This window comes from Apteryx rowi, unplaced genomic scaffold, assembly GCF_003343035.1.
Source record: "Apteryx rowi isolate R43461 unplaced genomic scaffold, aptRow1 scaffold_224, whole genome shotgun sequence".
Lineage (NCBI taxonomy): Eukaryota > Metazoa > Chordata > Aves > Apterygiformes > Apterygidae > Apteryx > Apteryx rowi.
In genome coordinates this window covers 1,106,877-1,123,568 of record NW_020448575.1, presented here as the reverse complement: position 1 = coordinate 1,123,568, position 16,692 = coordinate 1,106,877, and the positions used below count along the sequence as shown (strand labels likewise).

Below are 16,692 nucleotides of genomic sequence, written 5' to 3'. Positions count from 1 at the left end.
CCCCCGCGCCGGCCGCCTCCGGCAGGCGGCGAGGCGCAGTGCCCGCCATGGCGGTTGCGCAGCGCCTGGTGACGGCGTTACTGTTAAAAAAGACAAAAAGAATTTGCATCTTACCTGCTTCTGTCCACGTTTTGAGTCCTCAAAAAACACCAAAAATGAAAATTCTGTGTCGTTTTTCTCTTCAGGTCTGAACACTGAAGTTTCCTTGCGTGCTTCAGTTTTCAGTTCTGTGGATAGGTCTTGGATGGAGATTCAGGTCAGTAATGGTGTGACGACATCAAAATGCAAAAAGTCAAAGGCACTGTGGCTTTTGGAGATGCTTGTAAAAATTACTGATGTTATCTGTGTAAATTGTGTTTGTTCTCTGCTTGTGGAATTCTGGATTTTTTTATATTTTAAAACGGAGACCAAGTCTACCAAAGTACTTGGTCACTGAGTTTGTGGCAGGGCAGTTTTAATATGTTCGTATGATGTTTGTGATTGCTGTAAGCACTGTAATCCTATTTGGTACTGAAATAGAATTTCAGTCTCTTACATGTAGACATGCAAATTAAATTCTTTTGCCGATGCTGGGGGAAGGAGGACAGCTGTTTTCTTGAGAGAGTTGAAGCATGAACATAGCTGTGGGGACAAGTCATTACTTTTTGTTGTCTTATGCTGTGGGAGTAGTTTTTGAGTTCACCAAGGTATGTTTCTGAAAATTTGATGTTTATATGTACTTGATGTACATATATATGTATATGTACTTCTATGTACTTGAGGACAGTTGCCAAAAGCTCTGAGTATTCTGTCTGTTCTGTTTCCCAAAACAAGAAGTTTCTCTGGGCCATCTGTCCTAAACTTTTTCCCAAGGCTTTTTCATGTTTGCAGGAATGAAACTAGTGTTTTTGACAGGATTCAGGGACTCTGTCCAGAAAACTTTCATCCCTCAAGTAAAATATTCTGGTCTGGGAGCCACTGGACTTCTGTTTAAATACACTCTGTATTTTGTAGTCCTTTATTATTAATACAAATGATACAATCTATATATTAAGAGATAGGCAAAGAGTTATTGTTATCTGGCACAGCAGACATATATCTATTGTGTATTGGTAGTTCTTGTATCTGGTTTATTTAGCCATCCTAATCTTGAAGTGAGAAGACTCATTATGCTTTTCTATTCCTTAAAAAGTGTAATCAGAAAGGTACTTTTTATTGTGTGTACAACAATACTACTGCCTCCTTATCTTTATGGGAAATACCTTGCCTACTGTATTCTAGGTTAGTATATTTGTTTTATGGTTGTCTTACTGCTATTACATATGCTGTGGTACAGCACATCTCACACTTTCTCCTCCCTGGTTCTGAACTGATGATCCCATTCAGTCCTATGACTGAAGTGTGTGTCTCCCTAAGATTAGTTTGTTTTCTGAATTCTAGAATGCAAAATGGGAAGAAAAAACCCCCTCTCAACCCCCCAGAGTAATTTAAGGAGAATCCTAAAAGAAAGATAATGTCATAGAGTCAGGATAATCATATGTAAAATGCCTAAGATTAATTAAGCTTGTAGTTTGACTTTTTTGTGTGATTTACAACGTTTTTTAATTACATACCACTATGTTTCTGTGTTCTATACTCCTCATTGAATGAGGCAACTTATAGTCTACAAATGAGGCACAACTTCAGGAATTGAAAGGCTTTTTTGTTTACATTTGAGGCAATAGTTCTTGGACCCAGAAGAATCTGATTGTATGCAATTGTTTTATGGAGAAGACCACGCTATATATGCATGTTGTTTGTGTGGACAACTCAAATTCTGGTGTTTTCTAACTTTGAGCACCTAGTATTATTTTAATGCTTTTTGTATGTTGCAAGGTGTGGGTTGAATTAACTGTATTGGATAAAATACTGTGACAGTTTCAAGTCTCTTGCTTTGCTACTTCTGGCATAGTAAAGAATGACGGTATTTTTTTTAATGGTTGCCCTTTACCCTCCCAGTTTCACAGAATCCTCTTTGTTAGGGGAGATGGATGAGAGGAACTAATACATCCTAATTTAGAAATAAAAATTCATGGATTTCGTAATTAATCTGAGGCAGGTTTGCATGACTGTAATTTCTTCTGTTCTGCTAACTAGCTGAAAGTTTCACAAAGTATCACATGTCAGAATAACCAAGTCAGAATCACAAGAACTGCTTTTGGAAAATATCAACTGTTAACTCCCATTAACAGTATTGATTTTTAAATATCTTCATATCAGTGCCAGTTTAAATCAAACCTAACCCTATAATATTTGCTGTAACTAATGCTGAGGTCCCCAGAACATGCAAAATGCTTTCTGTTTAAAACACAAAGGATAGGAAAAGAAGTTAGGCATTCTTAGGTTTTCCCTTGATTCTAAAAGAGAATGGAGTAGTCTTGTCTGTGATTTTTTGGTTGAGTCAATGAAACTGTGATTTTCAGAATGAAATCCCTACAGTGAGATGAAAAAAAAATTCCATGTGGAAGCATTTAAATAAGAAACCTTGACTGGGAGGTTTTGAATAGTAATACAAATGATTTGGACAACCTAATTAAGTTTAACTGTGAAGTACTTTGAATTCCTCTAATGAAAAAAGTTAGAGGAGATCCAGGTGGTCTGAGAACAGTAATATTAGACTTGTACCATCTACTTTAAAACTTTGTATCTGTGTTTTTGTTTTTTTTAATAACTATTATTGCAGCATTGGATCCAGTGTGTTTGCTGTTGTTTTGTGTAAGGGTGTTACCACTATTTTCATTTCATGTATTTTCAACTAATTTCTTACAGTGAAACCACAAGTATTGCCAGAGAGACTTGAATGCATTTGTGAACGAGCAGGCCCTTTAAAAATTCAGTAGTGAAGTTGGTTAGATTTCATGATGACTGTAGGGCTTAACTGTTACTTGTTTTGTACTATGATGTAGGAGATGTATTGGATCGCGTGGTTTTTGTTGTATGTGTTGGAATTTTGAATGTTGGATTTTATGGCTAGATTACATTTAGGTGCAAGTTTTTATGAGGGGAGTAATGTATCTGTATTTTCTTAAGAGAATGCCTGTTCATAATCATGTTATAGCTGATCCTAAAAGGAATCTAAAGTTCCTCTGTAGATGGCTAGTCATTGGCTGTTTTAAGACTGGATTATGCCTGTAGTAACAGTGCAAAAAAGAAATTGTGCTGACTGTAACTTCTCAGTGGAGAACAGAGGTCCTGATCTTCATCTTCAGGTTGTATTTTTATAGTGAGAAGTATTTAGAAGTGAGAGCTCAGGGGAAATTCCCCTCTGCTGCTTCTAATTAATGGTGACTTTCAACACTCTCATGGGCCTATTCCCGATGCCACAGATTTTCTGGGAGTTAGCGATGATCAGACTACACTCCTGTCTCACTATATCCCAAGTTAGTAAGTTAAAGGCTGTTGTGGGAGGCCGAGTTAGGGTAGTTCTCCATTAACTTAATTTCTTAATCTAAAGAGATTATTTGCTGTTAAGACAGGCCTCTCCAAAGAAAAACAAAAAGTATTTGTTTAAGCACTAAAATGTGTTGCCTCACTTGGTTGGTAGTTTTGTTTGGAATAAATTTGCTACATGAAAGAGTTCTCTGTTATTCTTTTTAAAGAATAGACCAATCTAGTAGATTAGTCCATTTCCCATTTGACGATCCCATTGAGTTTTTACCATACAGGTTTGTGTGCTTGTTGCTGTCCCATTGGACTTTACTAGGAGTATAGTCAGATTGTAAGAGCATGATGTATAGAAATGAACAGTTGTTGTCTCAAGTTCTGTACATGGAGGAGATGCTACTAAATGGTCTAGGTTAAAACATAGTTAAAATTTATTCTTTTGTAATGTAAACTTAGAAAACAAATCTCTCAAGTCGGTACACTGTTACAAGCTCATAAACTGCTCGTCAAGGTTAGCTGTTGCCTTTGTGAGTCATACAGAGTATTGATGCAGAACATGTTATACTAGCAATTTGGTGAAATTGTATGTTAATGTTGAGTTCTGTTTTAATAAAATAAATTGATGGCACATGACATCTGAAAAGGAAAAATTGAAAGTGTAATACAAGTAAAGAGGTAGAGAAATCAAGCAGTGGTCTAATGTTTTTGTTTGTTTGTTTTGGCATGGCATTAATCCAGCATTTGCTTCAGGAGCACAGGACAGAACAGAAGTCTTACATGTAGCTAATGAGGGATGATAGGATGGGCAGCTAACCAGGATCCTTATCTAAACTTCATTCCTCGCTGGGAGTCTCTATCCCTCTGTCAGCTAACTAGTTCTGCAGTTCAAGAGAGCATTTCTCAGCAGCACAGATTAGGACTAAGTCTCAAACCCTCACATCTCTGCATGCTGTGTAATGTACATATAAAGAAATTTCCACCCCTTCAGAAATATTAAGAAGTTTCTAAAGAAAGTATTAAGAGATACTGTTTATATTGAAAGTCAAGGACTCAGAATTGGGGAAATGCTACTTTTATGGCTACTTGTGCAACTTTAGTTTGCCTTTTTGTGTATGTGTGATTATAGTCTAATAAATCATACTTTTTTTTTCCCTCTGCAAGACCTTGATTCATTCAGTATATGAGTGACATGCACTAAAAGAAATAATTTGATTGTATGGAAGGCTGAAACTTCTCCCTCCCCCAATTTTTGGATGCTTGACTTTGCAATTTAACTAGTAGAATTTTTACCTAGAATTTTTATCTAGAATCAGTTTCTCATTAATGCCAGAAAAATAACTTTTTGAAAAAGACAAGTGGAAATTAATCTATAGCCAATTTCAAATAAGACCGAGATTTTCCAAGCTGAGCAATACAGTGGATTAATATTTTAAGTGTTAACTTTTATCTTTGCTGGAGATGTTTGAAATTCAAACATTAACATTTATGTTGTATTCAATAGCCTAATTCTGTGGCTGCAAGATGTGGGTGTTGTAAAATTGGTCAGCTTTTGATATGAGAGATTATGGAATGAGATCTGCTACTGTTGCAGTTAATGTATGTGTTACAGTTGAGAAGGACTTCAGTGCTCCTTTGTTGATGCAAAACTTTTGAGAGCTTATCATGATACTCTCAATGACTTCAGTAAGAATGCAGGGATCATTGCTCATACAAGGCTCATTTCAGGCCCTTAGTTTGTATTTAAATATTTTTATGAAAAAAATCTTTGCCTGGCAAAGGCAAAATAGCAAAATGATCATTTTCCTTCCTTCCACCTTCTTGCCTCACTTTCTGTTTTGCTTTGATTAATGACAGATCACAGTTTTAAAGAGCAGTTTCTGTTAGAAAACAAGCCCCCTCTATTTCAAAAGACAAAAGTTGTTGCTTTTTGCTGTTGGTTTTGATGGAAATTTTTTAACAAAGTAGAATTAACTTCCTTTTAATGAACTCATGAAACACATGCAAGAATATCTTAAAGAATATATATGCTCTTGTTTTTAAGGGTCTCAAAAAAAAAATGAATACACTTTACGGGAAACTGAATCTGCTAAATTCCCCACTGCTGTCCAGGTCATGAGTTATATTGGAATATTTGTGAATTTCACTGAAGTTGATAGAATTAGTTGTTATTTGTTACCTGCTGCTAACACAGTGGTTTTCCAAGTATATATTTAGAATAAATGCTTGTAGTAGAATTACTCTAGGTTTGTGAAGAACTGGGGTGATTTGGATTTATGGTAGAAGAAGGGATGATTAAAATTAAGAATGTCTAAGGATGATTAGCATATACATCATGCAAATGTTCATTCCTATATGCTGCTTGCATAGCCACATGTTGCCTAAAGCTTTTTGAAGTGCTACTCTAATCATTTTTGTGCTTTATTCATGCATTCCCATGTGGGTTGCATGCTTTTAGCAAAAGGGACTTCTACCTCTAAAATAACTATATAAATTAAATATTACTTGTCTCTCAAAAGTAAACATAGAATATCTTTTTGCATACTTCTTTGGAAGATAAGTTTTACCTGACTGATAGAGCCCAGTAAAATGAAAAATACTTGCTGTATGTCTTGACTCTGTTTTGTTTTTTGTTTTTGTTGTTGCAGGTATTAAATATGCTGTTGTCAATAGGAATGCTGATGTTGTCTGCCACTCAGATATACACTATTTTGACAGTTCAGTTATTTGCTTTCCTGAATCTTTTACCAGTGGAGGCAGATATTTTAGCAGTAAGTATAAGTAATTTCTCTATACATAGATGAAATCTTTTATAAAGTTGAATCTTATTTCAGACTTTTCTAATAATGAATCACATGATGCGGTAAATGTTATAGCAGCTTGTTTGGAGTGGAATTGCCTAAACACTTGCATTCAGTGTGAAAATAAATTGTACATTTTAAAAGAGCTTACAAATGATGTGTGCTCAGATACCATGATAGTGAAAGTGCTTAGTTCTGTTAAAGTTGCTTACAGAGTTCCAGTATGACCAGACATCTATAGCATGTTACAACCCTGTTAAAAGAATGCTGTGCTTATTTGCTTTAGATAGCAATTTAACTTTTAGTGATGGATGCCATTTTGTAGGGTAGCTTTATATAAATAAAGTAAGTAAAATAATTCTCCTGTGATTAGTACAAGCTAGTTCTGGGTCAGAGTCCTTGTAAGCAAAGTCTTTGTACATGTTAGACCTAGATTTTTTTTTTTTGTAGATAAAAATTTTAAGAAACAATGCAGATAAATGTTTTATTGTTTTATACTGTCATCACCATTTTACAGTGAAACTTTAAACTAGCTTTCTACTGTAAAACTGATTTTTTTTCCCCTCTTCCTCTCTCATGAAGCCCATGCTTCCTCTTTTCATAGGAAAACTAATTTCTATGCTTGCTTACTTCCTCTCTTAGGGAAGATTTTAAAAAACATACTTAAGAAAAGATCATTCTGAAAGTTTAGTTTAATGTGGTTAAGCATCTGTGTGCACTGTGTTCGAAAATAATTCCATCTGAAAATAGAAAAGTGTCTTTCATTCTAGGATACTTGGGAAATTACAGATCTATTATGAAAATACCTTTAAGGTAGGAATGAAAGGATGAACTGGACACTTACTAAAACTTTGTTGTGAAAAGGAGCCAGTGGAATGCTTGAGAGATATGCAGAAGATAAGGAAATGTTTGCATGCTATTTCATATGCAATTGGGAAATTGAAGGCATATAGACAGCTTATAGTTTTGGAAGTCTTCATGGGTTAATGAAATCCAGGCAAAATTTTATGTTCTCCAAGGAAATAAATTCTTTCTTTCCCTACTGAATTAGGTATATGTTTATGCTTCTGTGTTCTCATACAGCTGCAGCCTCAAATCAAGGGTTATGTTTGTATAAAGTTCAGTTTTGTGTGTATGAAGCATGACTGGTTATTTTTTTAATATGGAATAAAAATAAATAGGTTTGTGACTGACTCCTAGCACAAGTTGGGGCCAGCTAGATGGTTCAGGGGAAAGCATACATGACAGAAATACAAGAACAACATTTTCAAAATGATAGATGAGTGAGAGATGAGGATTAAGGAAGACAATTTACTGGCATAGAGCTGTGCTGTGTGCTTTTTGAATGGAAGATAAAAAGGAAAGGTTGTATGAAGCAGATGCATTACACAAAACAAACCCCCTTCTCTTGAAGTTTGCTTCATTTCCACCTTTTTTTTTCCTAATTTTATAAAAGTCTGTCAGAAGGGAGCTCCTTTGAAATTTTCCTCCTTTCAAAGGAGCGAGATTAATCATGAAAGTGTCAGTCTTTGAATTAGAGTTTGAGTTCCCATGTCTAAGTCTGGTTATTGAGAGGTAGTATCACTCTGAAATAAACATGATCCTTTGATTATTGTGTTTGGCAGCTGAAACAATAAATAAAGAAATATTTTTGAGTCATTGAACTATTTAATATTAACCAACTAATATGCATTCAAGTCAATTATTATATAATTCACAACTTTTGCAGGAAACTAACTTTCTTATCTAAAATGAAAATAAATTTTATCATATATCCTGTTTTTTATTGTATGGATTCTCCACTGGATAGCCATCTCATAGAGCTGTGGAAAAATCACACAAGGAAAAAGGAAAAGCTTCCACAAATTTAAGTTCTTTACAGTATTCCTCTATTTTGAAATGGAAGCTCATAGTTGGTATAAAACAAAACTGTAAAGCTGATTACTAACCTGAGTTAGTTACTACCCTGAATAGATGACAGGGAGTTAAGAAAGCATAACATATAGAGGCTATTCTTTGCTTATAACAAACCACTTCTTAAAAGCTGTTCTTCACTGTATATAAGTCAATTCAAAGTGCAAAAAAAAAAAAAAAAAAATCTGCTTTTCAGGTTTTTGCTTTAGAGTTTTCAGAGCTGTTTACTGCTTCTCTTCTGCAAATGTGGTGATACTTGAATTGTAGCTAGTAGAAGGAAAGACTTAACATAAAGGTTCTTGCTTGATAAATAACTTTTTTGACCGCTAGGTAACATAAGAATGGTGTTCCCATATGGATGGAAGACCAATAGTAGAAGCAATTTTATGATTTTATTAGCATTGCAAGAGGTGTTACATCTGATAAATACTTTAATCTAAAAAGTACATGATACTGTTTATTCTTAGAATTATGTATTTCTCTCTTGTTGCAAACCTGAACTTTCTTTAAAATTTATTTCTCTTAGTATAACTTTGAAAATGGAACTCAGACCTTTGATGATCTACCTGCTAGGTTTGGCTACAGACTACCAGCAGAAGGCCTGAAGGTAAAAAAAACAAAACAAAACAACCCTGAATATATAGAACAAGTATAAGAAAGCAGGGGGTAAAAAAAGGTTTGGGGTAGTTTTTTTTTTCATTACTACTTATATTGTGGAAATGGTTACATGGAATCAGCCTAGAGGCAGTAAGCTGTTTGTCTGGCTGTCACTTTTAACAATGTATGAGTAAGTATTTATGACTGAGATGTACGTGTTTTTAATTTCCTTAAGAATTCTGGGCTGTAAATGTATTTATGCAGACTATTGTCCAACTTTCAGTGTAGGGAAACTGCTGTAAATTGCATGCCTATTGAGACAGTGAATAGCATATGGGGCAGAGAGCTACTTTCCGATTCATTCTGTCTGTAGCATATCTGGCCCCAAAATCTGGCTATGCAGCATTGTTGATGTTGCAATGCCAGTAAGTAAAAAATATGCAAAAGTGATGTGGAGGTACAAGACCTGATTACTCGTATACGGTATGGTGTCATTCTAATCCCAAAGGATAACCAGAATTTACAGAGGAATAAATTGGTATAGAATTCCTGTAACTGTAAGAATTCTTCTGCAAATGAAACTTCAAGAAAACTACTTCATCTTCATCCCCAATGGGTTTTATTATGGGGAGGACTGTAGTTAGAGCTAGTATTGTTTACCAGCTAAATTGAGAAACAGGGACATTAAGTGATTTGCCCAAGGACAAGTAGTGAGCCAATTTGTTTCATCAAAAATAGGTGTAAGGAGCTTTGACTCTAACCTTTTTAACTGTTAGACAGCACTATCTCTTAACTAAGATGGGGTCATCTGTGTAGAAATAATGAATTTTAGTCCTGGAAGTAATATTGAAACTTTTTTCTTTGCCTACATTAAGATTTTACTTATTTCAAAAATGCTGTGTTATTGGTTGAAGCAGGATGAAAATATCATTCTTGCTCAGTACTTATGATTAGGAGTTATTAGTTAATGTACAACTTGTAAAATCTATCAGATTCTGTAATAATTGGTGCCAAAGTGTACAATAAAAGTAGGGTGGATTTTTTGGCTTTCAGGGTCTGTTCATACAGTGGTCAGTCATCTGTGTCTGGGGCCTTAGAAGAACAGTTTCTCAGTTAAATGTTTTAAAGAACATATGTTAACATGTAAAAAAAACCTAGTATAGTGATATTTAAGCTTTGGTTTCCATGTATGCATTTATTTAACTATAATGTGACATTGTGTGACTTGTGTGGAACTTCTCTGTAGAATACAGTTGGTTTCAGATGTTACCACTCTGGTTAAAGTAAATGCTTTACATGACATTACATAACAAAAGTAATGCTTGATGGATGAGTCCTGGGAATCTTGGGGGCCAAACTTTGGCTGTCAGCCCAACAACATAGAATTTCTAGTGGATATTGTTTTTAATTGTTCTAGACAGAGCAATGTTGTCTGTCACCACAAACTTGGCAAAGATCAGATTGCTGGTGCAGCTTCTCTGCTAAGATGGATCAATATAAAAATTATTCCTGAAAACAAAATTACTTCTATCTATTGTGGGTTAAACTTGATGAATAATATAAATCTATAAAATATAATTTACATAAATTCTCAGTGAAAACAGAGTTTAGGGCTCTCAAGGACATATCTGACTTTAACATGATGGTAACAGACTGTGGAAGAGCTGGATTAATTAGGACTGTAGCAATCATTTCTTGATTCCCCCAGCAATACAGCTTCTTGTGATTGCCTGTGATTTAACTCTTACAACAAAGTATTTACTACTTATTTTCTGGTGTTTCCCCTCTTTTTATGTGTATGATGAAGTTGCTCTAGTTTTTGAAAGGATTTGAACAAGTATGAATCTTGTAGAAATGTTCTTATTTCAAAGGATACTCCATGTCATTAGTGCCCAAAAGCCTTTATCGCACTATGACATTATGGCACAAACATAAAGAAGCAACCACTAGTCTGAAGAGATTTTATTTCAAATTAAGAATGAACATAACCTCTTCTTGTTGCACAAACTAGATTGTTCTGAATCTCACTAATCAAAATCTGCTGTGAAGAGATAATTTTTCCAGGTAGAAAGTGTGGTAAAAATTTGAATTATTTGTGAAAATTAGAAAACATAAATTATTAGTTTGAATTCAGAATATCCGGGAATGAAAAAAATCACATGTTGATACTCACATGGCTGAAGTTTGAAAAAATAAAGTACAAGGGAAATTTGATCAAGTGATGGAGGTATGTGGTTATGGCAGATGTGGCATTCAGTCCAAGTCCCAATTTGTGCAGTAGTTAGGAGCGTGTAGTTCCTATGGTCAGCATAAATTCAGGAAAAGTTTCATAGAGAAGATTGAATCAAAAATGCCTTTTCTAATCAGTCTCTCACACTGACACCTCCTGACTGCTTCTTTTATAAAATTAGTTGCTATGTTGATTAGTGTCTAGTATAGCCTCTATGAACTGTCAGGCAATGGGAAATTAAGAATTTGTTCCTTCTTTTCTAAGTGTAGACAGTGGGCTGTCATACATGTAATAAAGTTAATTCTGGAAGACATACTGTTGATGCAAATAAGAGGTAAATGAAATGAAAGGTGCTTCCTGCCTACAGTGTTCCAGAATCTGCTGTAGTTTGTAACTACTTGAGAAGAGTGCTCTGAGCTTCTTTGGGGATTAATAATCACAGAAATTTAAATTTTGAAAAGATAATTATTGATAGATTGTGGAGTAACTAGTGGAGAATACTGTTGAGGTGTGTGATAAGAGGCTGAAGTACCTCAAGAAAGAGAATTGCGGAGATCTCCAAAAGGGTAGGAAGAATTGGTCTTGCTCCTCTTCACACAGAGTTAATGGAAGATAAGTTCACAGATGAAGTGTTCCTGCCTGAAAACAATGCATTTGCGTTTCTGTCAAACTTTGTCCCCTCTTTTCTGTTCTACACAAGATAATAAATGGTATTCACATAGCGTATGTTTAGATGCCTAAGTTGGGTCAGTTTCCTTAGACACTTTACATAGTTGGAAGGGGAAGGAGGGAGAGTGGAACAGAGACAGGGTTCTGGTCAGTTTTTGTTTTGTAATTTTTCTTAATTAACATCAAGATCCCTTTTCCTTAACATGGCTGACAATCTGTGACTCCTTTCTAATTGATCTAGCTGGTGTTGAATGGGACAAGATGAACATTTTAAACTGACCATATGATCTAGTTCTTATGTCATATGGTCATCTATTATTAACTAAAACCGATTAAAATAAAACTGTCAAACTGGCTTGCCTAATATGTGGTATTCTTGACAATTTGTGGCTTTCTGAAAGTAAAATCTTCAGTAGTTCAAAATACTCACGTTTTAAATAATTCTAAGCAGATAAACTTCAGACTTTGAATATCCTTCCCTTTTAATAAAGTTAACCTTATCTATATAAACAAAGTCTATATAAGCAAAACAAAATAAATTTTAAAAGTTGGCATTCTGAGTCTGACAAATGAAAGGTAATAATTAAAGAAACTTCTACAAGACTTTCTTTATAAATTGAGTACAGTTTTCAAACTGCATGACTAATGTAAAGTGTAAAAATCTATGGTAAAGAAGAAAATTACCTGATTCTTCTGAGTGATAAGTGTCTGTATTGCCTACTGACTTCAGGAGCAGCAAATTTTACTCTTCACTAAGCTAGTGACATAAGTAATTTAATTGTGGCTACCAGAATGGGGGAACAGAACAGCTTGAAATGATCATTCTAATCCTGATATTTTATCTTTCAAGGAAATAAAATGGAGGCTCAGTTTAGATGGCTGATGACATTAGTCTGACTTTTTTATGATTCCATCCCTAAAGCTAAAATAATATATTGAACTTTGATAAATGATCTGATAAGACCCAGTTTGTCTTCAGTGGTTGAAGTGGTAAGACCAATACATGATGCAAACACAGAGCATCTAAGGGGTTATGCTCCTACTTATTCTGGGAAACTCCTTTTCAGATGAGCTGGAGATTTGAACAATGAAGTAAGCATATTCCAGAAGAGATAAAGGAAGGTCTTTTTCTCCTCAGAGCTGAAACAAATTTCAATGTGTAGTACGCATGATATTCTTTCAGCATGTATCTTAAAAAAAAAAAAAAAATTCCTTATCTGCAGTCTTTACAGAGTATTTACAGTATTAGTGAAGCTCAAGGGAGTAGCCAACATGGAAATAACATCATGGAGAGGGACTAGTGTTGAGGCATTCAGTATTCAGAGGAGCATTTTTCTTCCCAGAGAAGTTTTAGAATTCTTCAGCAGATGTTAAAGCAGCAGGTTAGGAGAATTTCTGTCCAAAACTTGTTATGTTGTGAAGTACTCGGTCAGCTAGAAACAGTCCAAAAGTTGCTTCAAGATTGATATTCACAGAATTTCCTGCTCTGTGAATCTTTCAACTGTAGCAGATGTTATGATTCATAGTCTTTGCAAACCATATTAAATCAGCTATTTTGTATGGTAGTTCACTGTTAATAGTCAATTTCACATATATAACTCTCTTCTATTTTCCCTTTTAACTGCCAAATGTTAAGTTTTTGGTTGTACTTCTTGGTCTAGAATAATCTTGTTTTCTTAATTACTTTGGGTATGTCTTAGGAAAATCAATTTAACAATATTATTGTACTATGTGCAGTGCTCTTTATACTAGACTGTACTGCAAAGTGAGATATGAACTTCAGATGTAACTGGAAAAAATGTATTTTCTTCCGAGATTTCTAGTTCTTTACAAAGATTCTGATCAACATAAATAGTCAGGGGTGTAACAGAAATTTTGCTGTGGTATAGGTTGAGCTGATAATAAGAATTTGTTTGGCCATTGTATGAAAATGTACGGATTTCTCTTTCTTTATACTTGTCTGCCAACCTTTTAGTTTTGTTGAAGAGAAATAAAGCTGGTAGTATTCTGTTACTGTTTCAGGGATTTCTGATAAATTCAAAGCCAGAGAATGCGTGTGAGCCTATAGCCCCACCTCCATTGAAAGACAACTCGTCCAGTGCTTTTATTGTGTTAATTCGAAGGCTTGAGTGCAACTTTGATAAAAAGGTAAGATTTTTTTTTTTTTTCATTTTAAGGTCTTAGAGAATTTACTGGTGCTGTAGAAAATATCTGTAGTTTACATGAGAGTACACTCTGAAGGGAAGAAAGAATTTTATTGTCTGCAGGCAGATAAAGCAGCATTGTTTGTAATATGATTTAGTTTAAAGTTGCATGAGTTACCTGTTTGAGTCCTCATATGTGGTAAATGAGGATGACTGGTGCTGTAGTTTTATCATAGAAAGTATTCAGTAGCAATATCGGCTTTTCTTGCAGTGAGATGATCTGTTGCCCTCACTTGTACCCTTATAGCCAGGGATCATAGCAGAGATCAGGGAATGGATATGACTTAAAAGCACCCAAAATCTGTAAGCCTGTTTTTTTTTTTTTCTTGTGTGTTTGTTTTAAAGCTGGGTCATCTCCTTGTTGTGGCTCAGAGTGAGTCTCCATGAACAATTGTAGTGTCACAGTTGGTGGATGGTGAGAGGACATAGTGCTCTGCTCAGTAGAAACAGGCAGACATAAGTGGCAGGATGAGAATGTTTTTAATTGAAACAACAGTTAGATACTATATTATAAAATATTTTTATTATAAAAATTGTGACCTGCAGCTTAAGTGGAGTATACGCTGTTATGTTAAAAATACAAAATAAAATTATTTTTATTTAACTAGGATATATATGGGGCAACAAAGGATGCCTTAAGAAAAATAGGGTTCTTCAATTTGTTTTTTACTTTCATGAACTAAAATGAGATCCAACCATATTTGTTGCTATGTGGTGTGTTTAGTTACATGCTGTTGCGGTTAAACATGTGAATTCTGCCCAGACTATAGTTTCCAGCAGCAAAGGTAGCCATATTGTTCAGGTAATCTAGTTTTACGTCAAGCTCAGGAACTTCAAATATTTTGTACTGTGAATCCTCTTGCCTTGTGTGTATATGGCTTAGTGGGAAAAGGGGGGGCAAATAGCTACTTCTTTCACACATTCTCTTTGCCTATTTGTTTGCTGTCCCTAAGTTGATGGGGCAGTTTTACTGCTGAAGCTATTGTTAATGGAACAGGTCAGAAGTATTCTAACGGAATACTTTTTTAAATCAGAAAATACAACAAATGCTTGTTTGCTGAAAACAGCTTATTTTGTTGAAGCAATCAGTGTTGTGACTAGCCATCACAGGACTTGCTTTTTTCCCCTGCTAATCCCTGATTGACTTCTTGACTGCATGCCTGAAGGATAAAGTCTCTGAGGCCCTTGTGTTTCCAGAGCTTAACAGCATCGCTTCTCAAGAGCCAGATATCCTAACAGGTAGTCCAAGGGATTCAGCAAGTCAAGAAACTGTGGAGCTTCATCTCTAGCTGGCGTTGTTAGGGTTTAGGATCCATAGCACTAAAGATCTGGAATCCTCAGGCAGGTGACCACGATCTTTGGGCATTCTGCTTGTGGACTGCTCTGGGGACTTGAAGTGCATTTCAGAGTCATAGGTCATCTACTGTCTGGCCAATGTGTCTTCAGCCTGAGAATCTTGCTGCTCAAGGAGTCAGGTGGGCATTGAGGACAGCTGGCCTGAAAATCTGCGTTGAAATGTGAGTTATTTTATGTATAAGTTGTCTGATATGTAGGATAGGATAGATGCAGATTTTAACAGAAATTGCTGTTTGTTTTAAAGTCCCATCTATCCCTTTGTTTTATATTTAAAAACTACAAATACAGGTGAATAGCTGTTTCTTGGTTTTATTGTGTATGAATCTTTACCAGGCCAGAAACCATTTCCTCTTTCCTTCCATTTCTTTCTTCGCATCTAGTTATTTCTTACAGAAAGGATTATGTCGCAATAGGAGAAGGGTAAAGGCTGGAAGCAAATGAAGGAGGTTCAGGGCCCTGTAAAGTATCTTCTCACTTGTTATAACTGATTGCTACTGCTGTTCATGTTGGTGAGCTGTGTGGGAAAGGACTTGTCAACAGGTGGTGATACGGTGCTTTGAACTCCTGCATAATTACAAAACTTATTTCTCAAGCCTGCATTGAGGGTCTGGTCATCACCGACTGTGAAATATGTTGTCGGCAGCATGCTGGGGCTGTCACATTTTCTGCCTACATAAAAGGTTCATCCAGCAAAATAAACATAATGTAAAACTGCGCCACATATGGAAATATATATTAGAATGATCTTGGATTATATATAATTTAGGTAAAGATACCTTATGTTAAAATTCTGCCTCTTTGGGCAACGGAATCCAGCAAATACGTTGCTACACATACATTGTTCTATGTATGTGTTATGCATATCTTATGTAGTGACGTAATATTGGGCAGGCTCCAAGCCATGCTTCTATGTTTACAACTAACGCTGATTTTAAAAATACTGAGAAGCCCCAAGGTGTCTGTGTATTACAGTAACATTGTTTTGCTGTTTAGCATTAGGCATACAGTGAGGGAATCTGAATTGATGCCAATCTGAGGTCTGTAACTGTTGAGTAAGGAGCTGATTGTCGTGTTCTTATAATGGAAACTCATTATTTAGTAAGAAACCACTTCCTGAAGCTGTGTCACCCTGTTTAGATGTATGTTAAAAATGGATTAATACTTCAATTTTAGCATACAATTAGTGTTTTTTATCTTTGGAACCCTGGGTAGCTAGAGTGAAGTTAAAACTTCACAATCTGACTAAATAGGCAAATATAACTGTTTTTACAGCTAGATGGTGCCTTTAAACCTGTGCTCAGTGGTAGTGTGTGCAGAGGGTATTTGGCTGTGGTCATGATTTCTAAGCAGTGTGCCTTTGACAATAAGCCTGTTTTACAACTGTAATTTGAACCTTGTTTAAAGTGTTTTATCTACACAACATTTAACTGAAAAAGTACTATTTGGAAACACTGCAGTGTAATATATTTGTTTCTTATTTCAGTGCATTGACAGAGGGTGTTGCACTGCTTAGATAATGAAA

General features: G+C 35.3%; 1 protein-coding gene across 3 annotated transcripts in view; it reads left to right on the top strand.

Moving 5' to 3' along the window:
• Positions 1-54: 54 nt before the first annotated feature.
• The window catches only part of RNF13 (ring finger protein 13), a 50,153-nt gene continuing 33,515 nt past the window's right edge, over positions 55-16,692 (top strand). Inside the window, exons 1-4 of one of the 3 annotated variants that reach the window (XM_026065114.1) lie at positions 57-256; positions 6,048-6,170; positions 8,641-8,721; positions 13,633-13,758. In XM_026065114.1, coding sequence (XP_025920899.1) covers positions 245-256; positions 6,048-6,170; positions 8,641-8,721; positions 13,633-13,758 — 342 coding nt within the window. In that variant the 5' untranslated portion in view covers positions 57-244. Of the gene's footprint in view, positions 257-6,047; positions 6,171-8,640; positions 8,722-13,632; positions 13,759-16,692 lie in introns of all 3 variants that reach the window. The other 2 variants (XM_026065113.1, XM_026065115.1) reach the window with 2 other exon arrangements.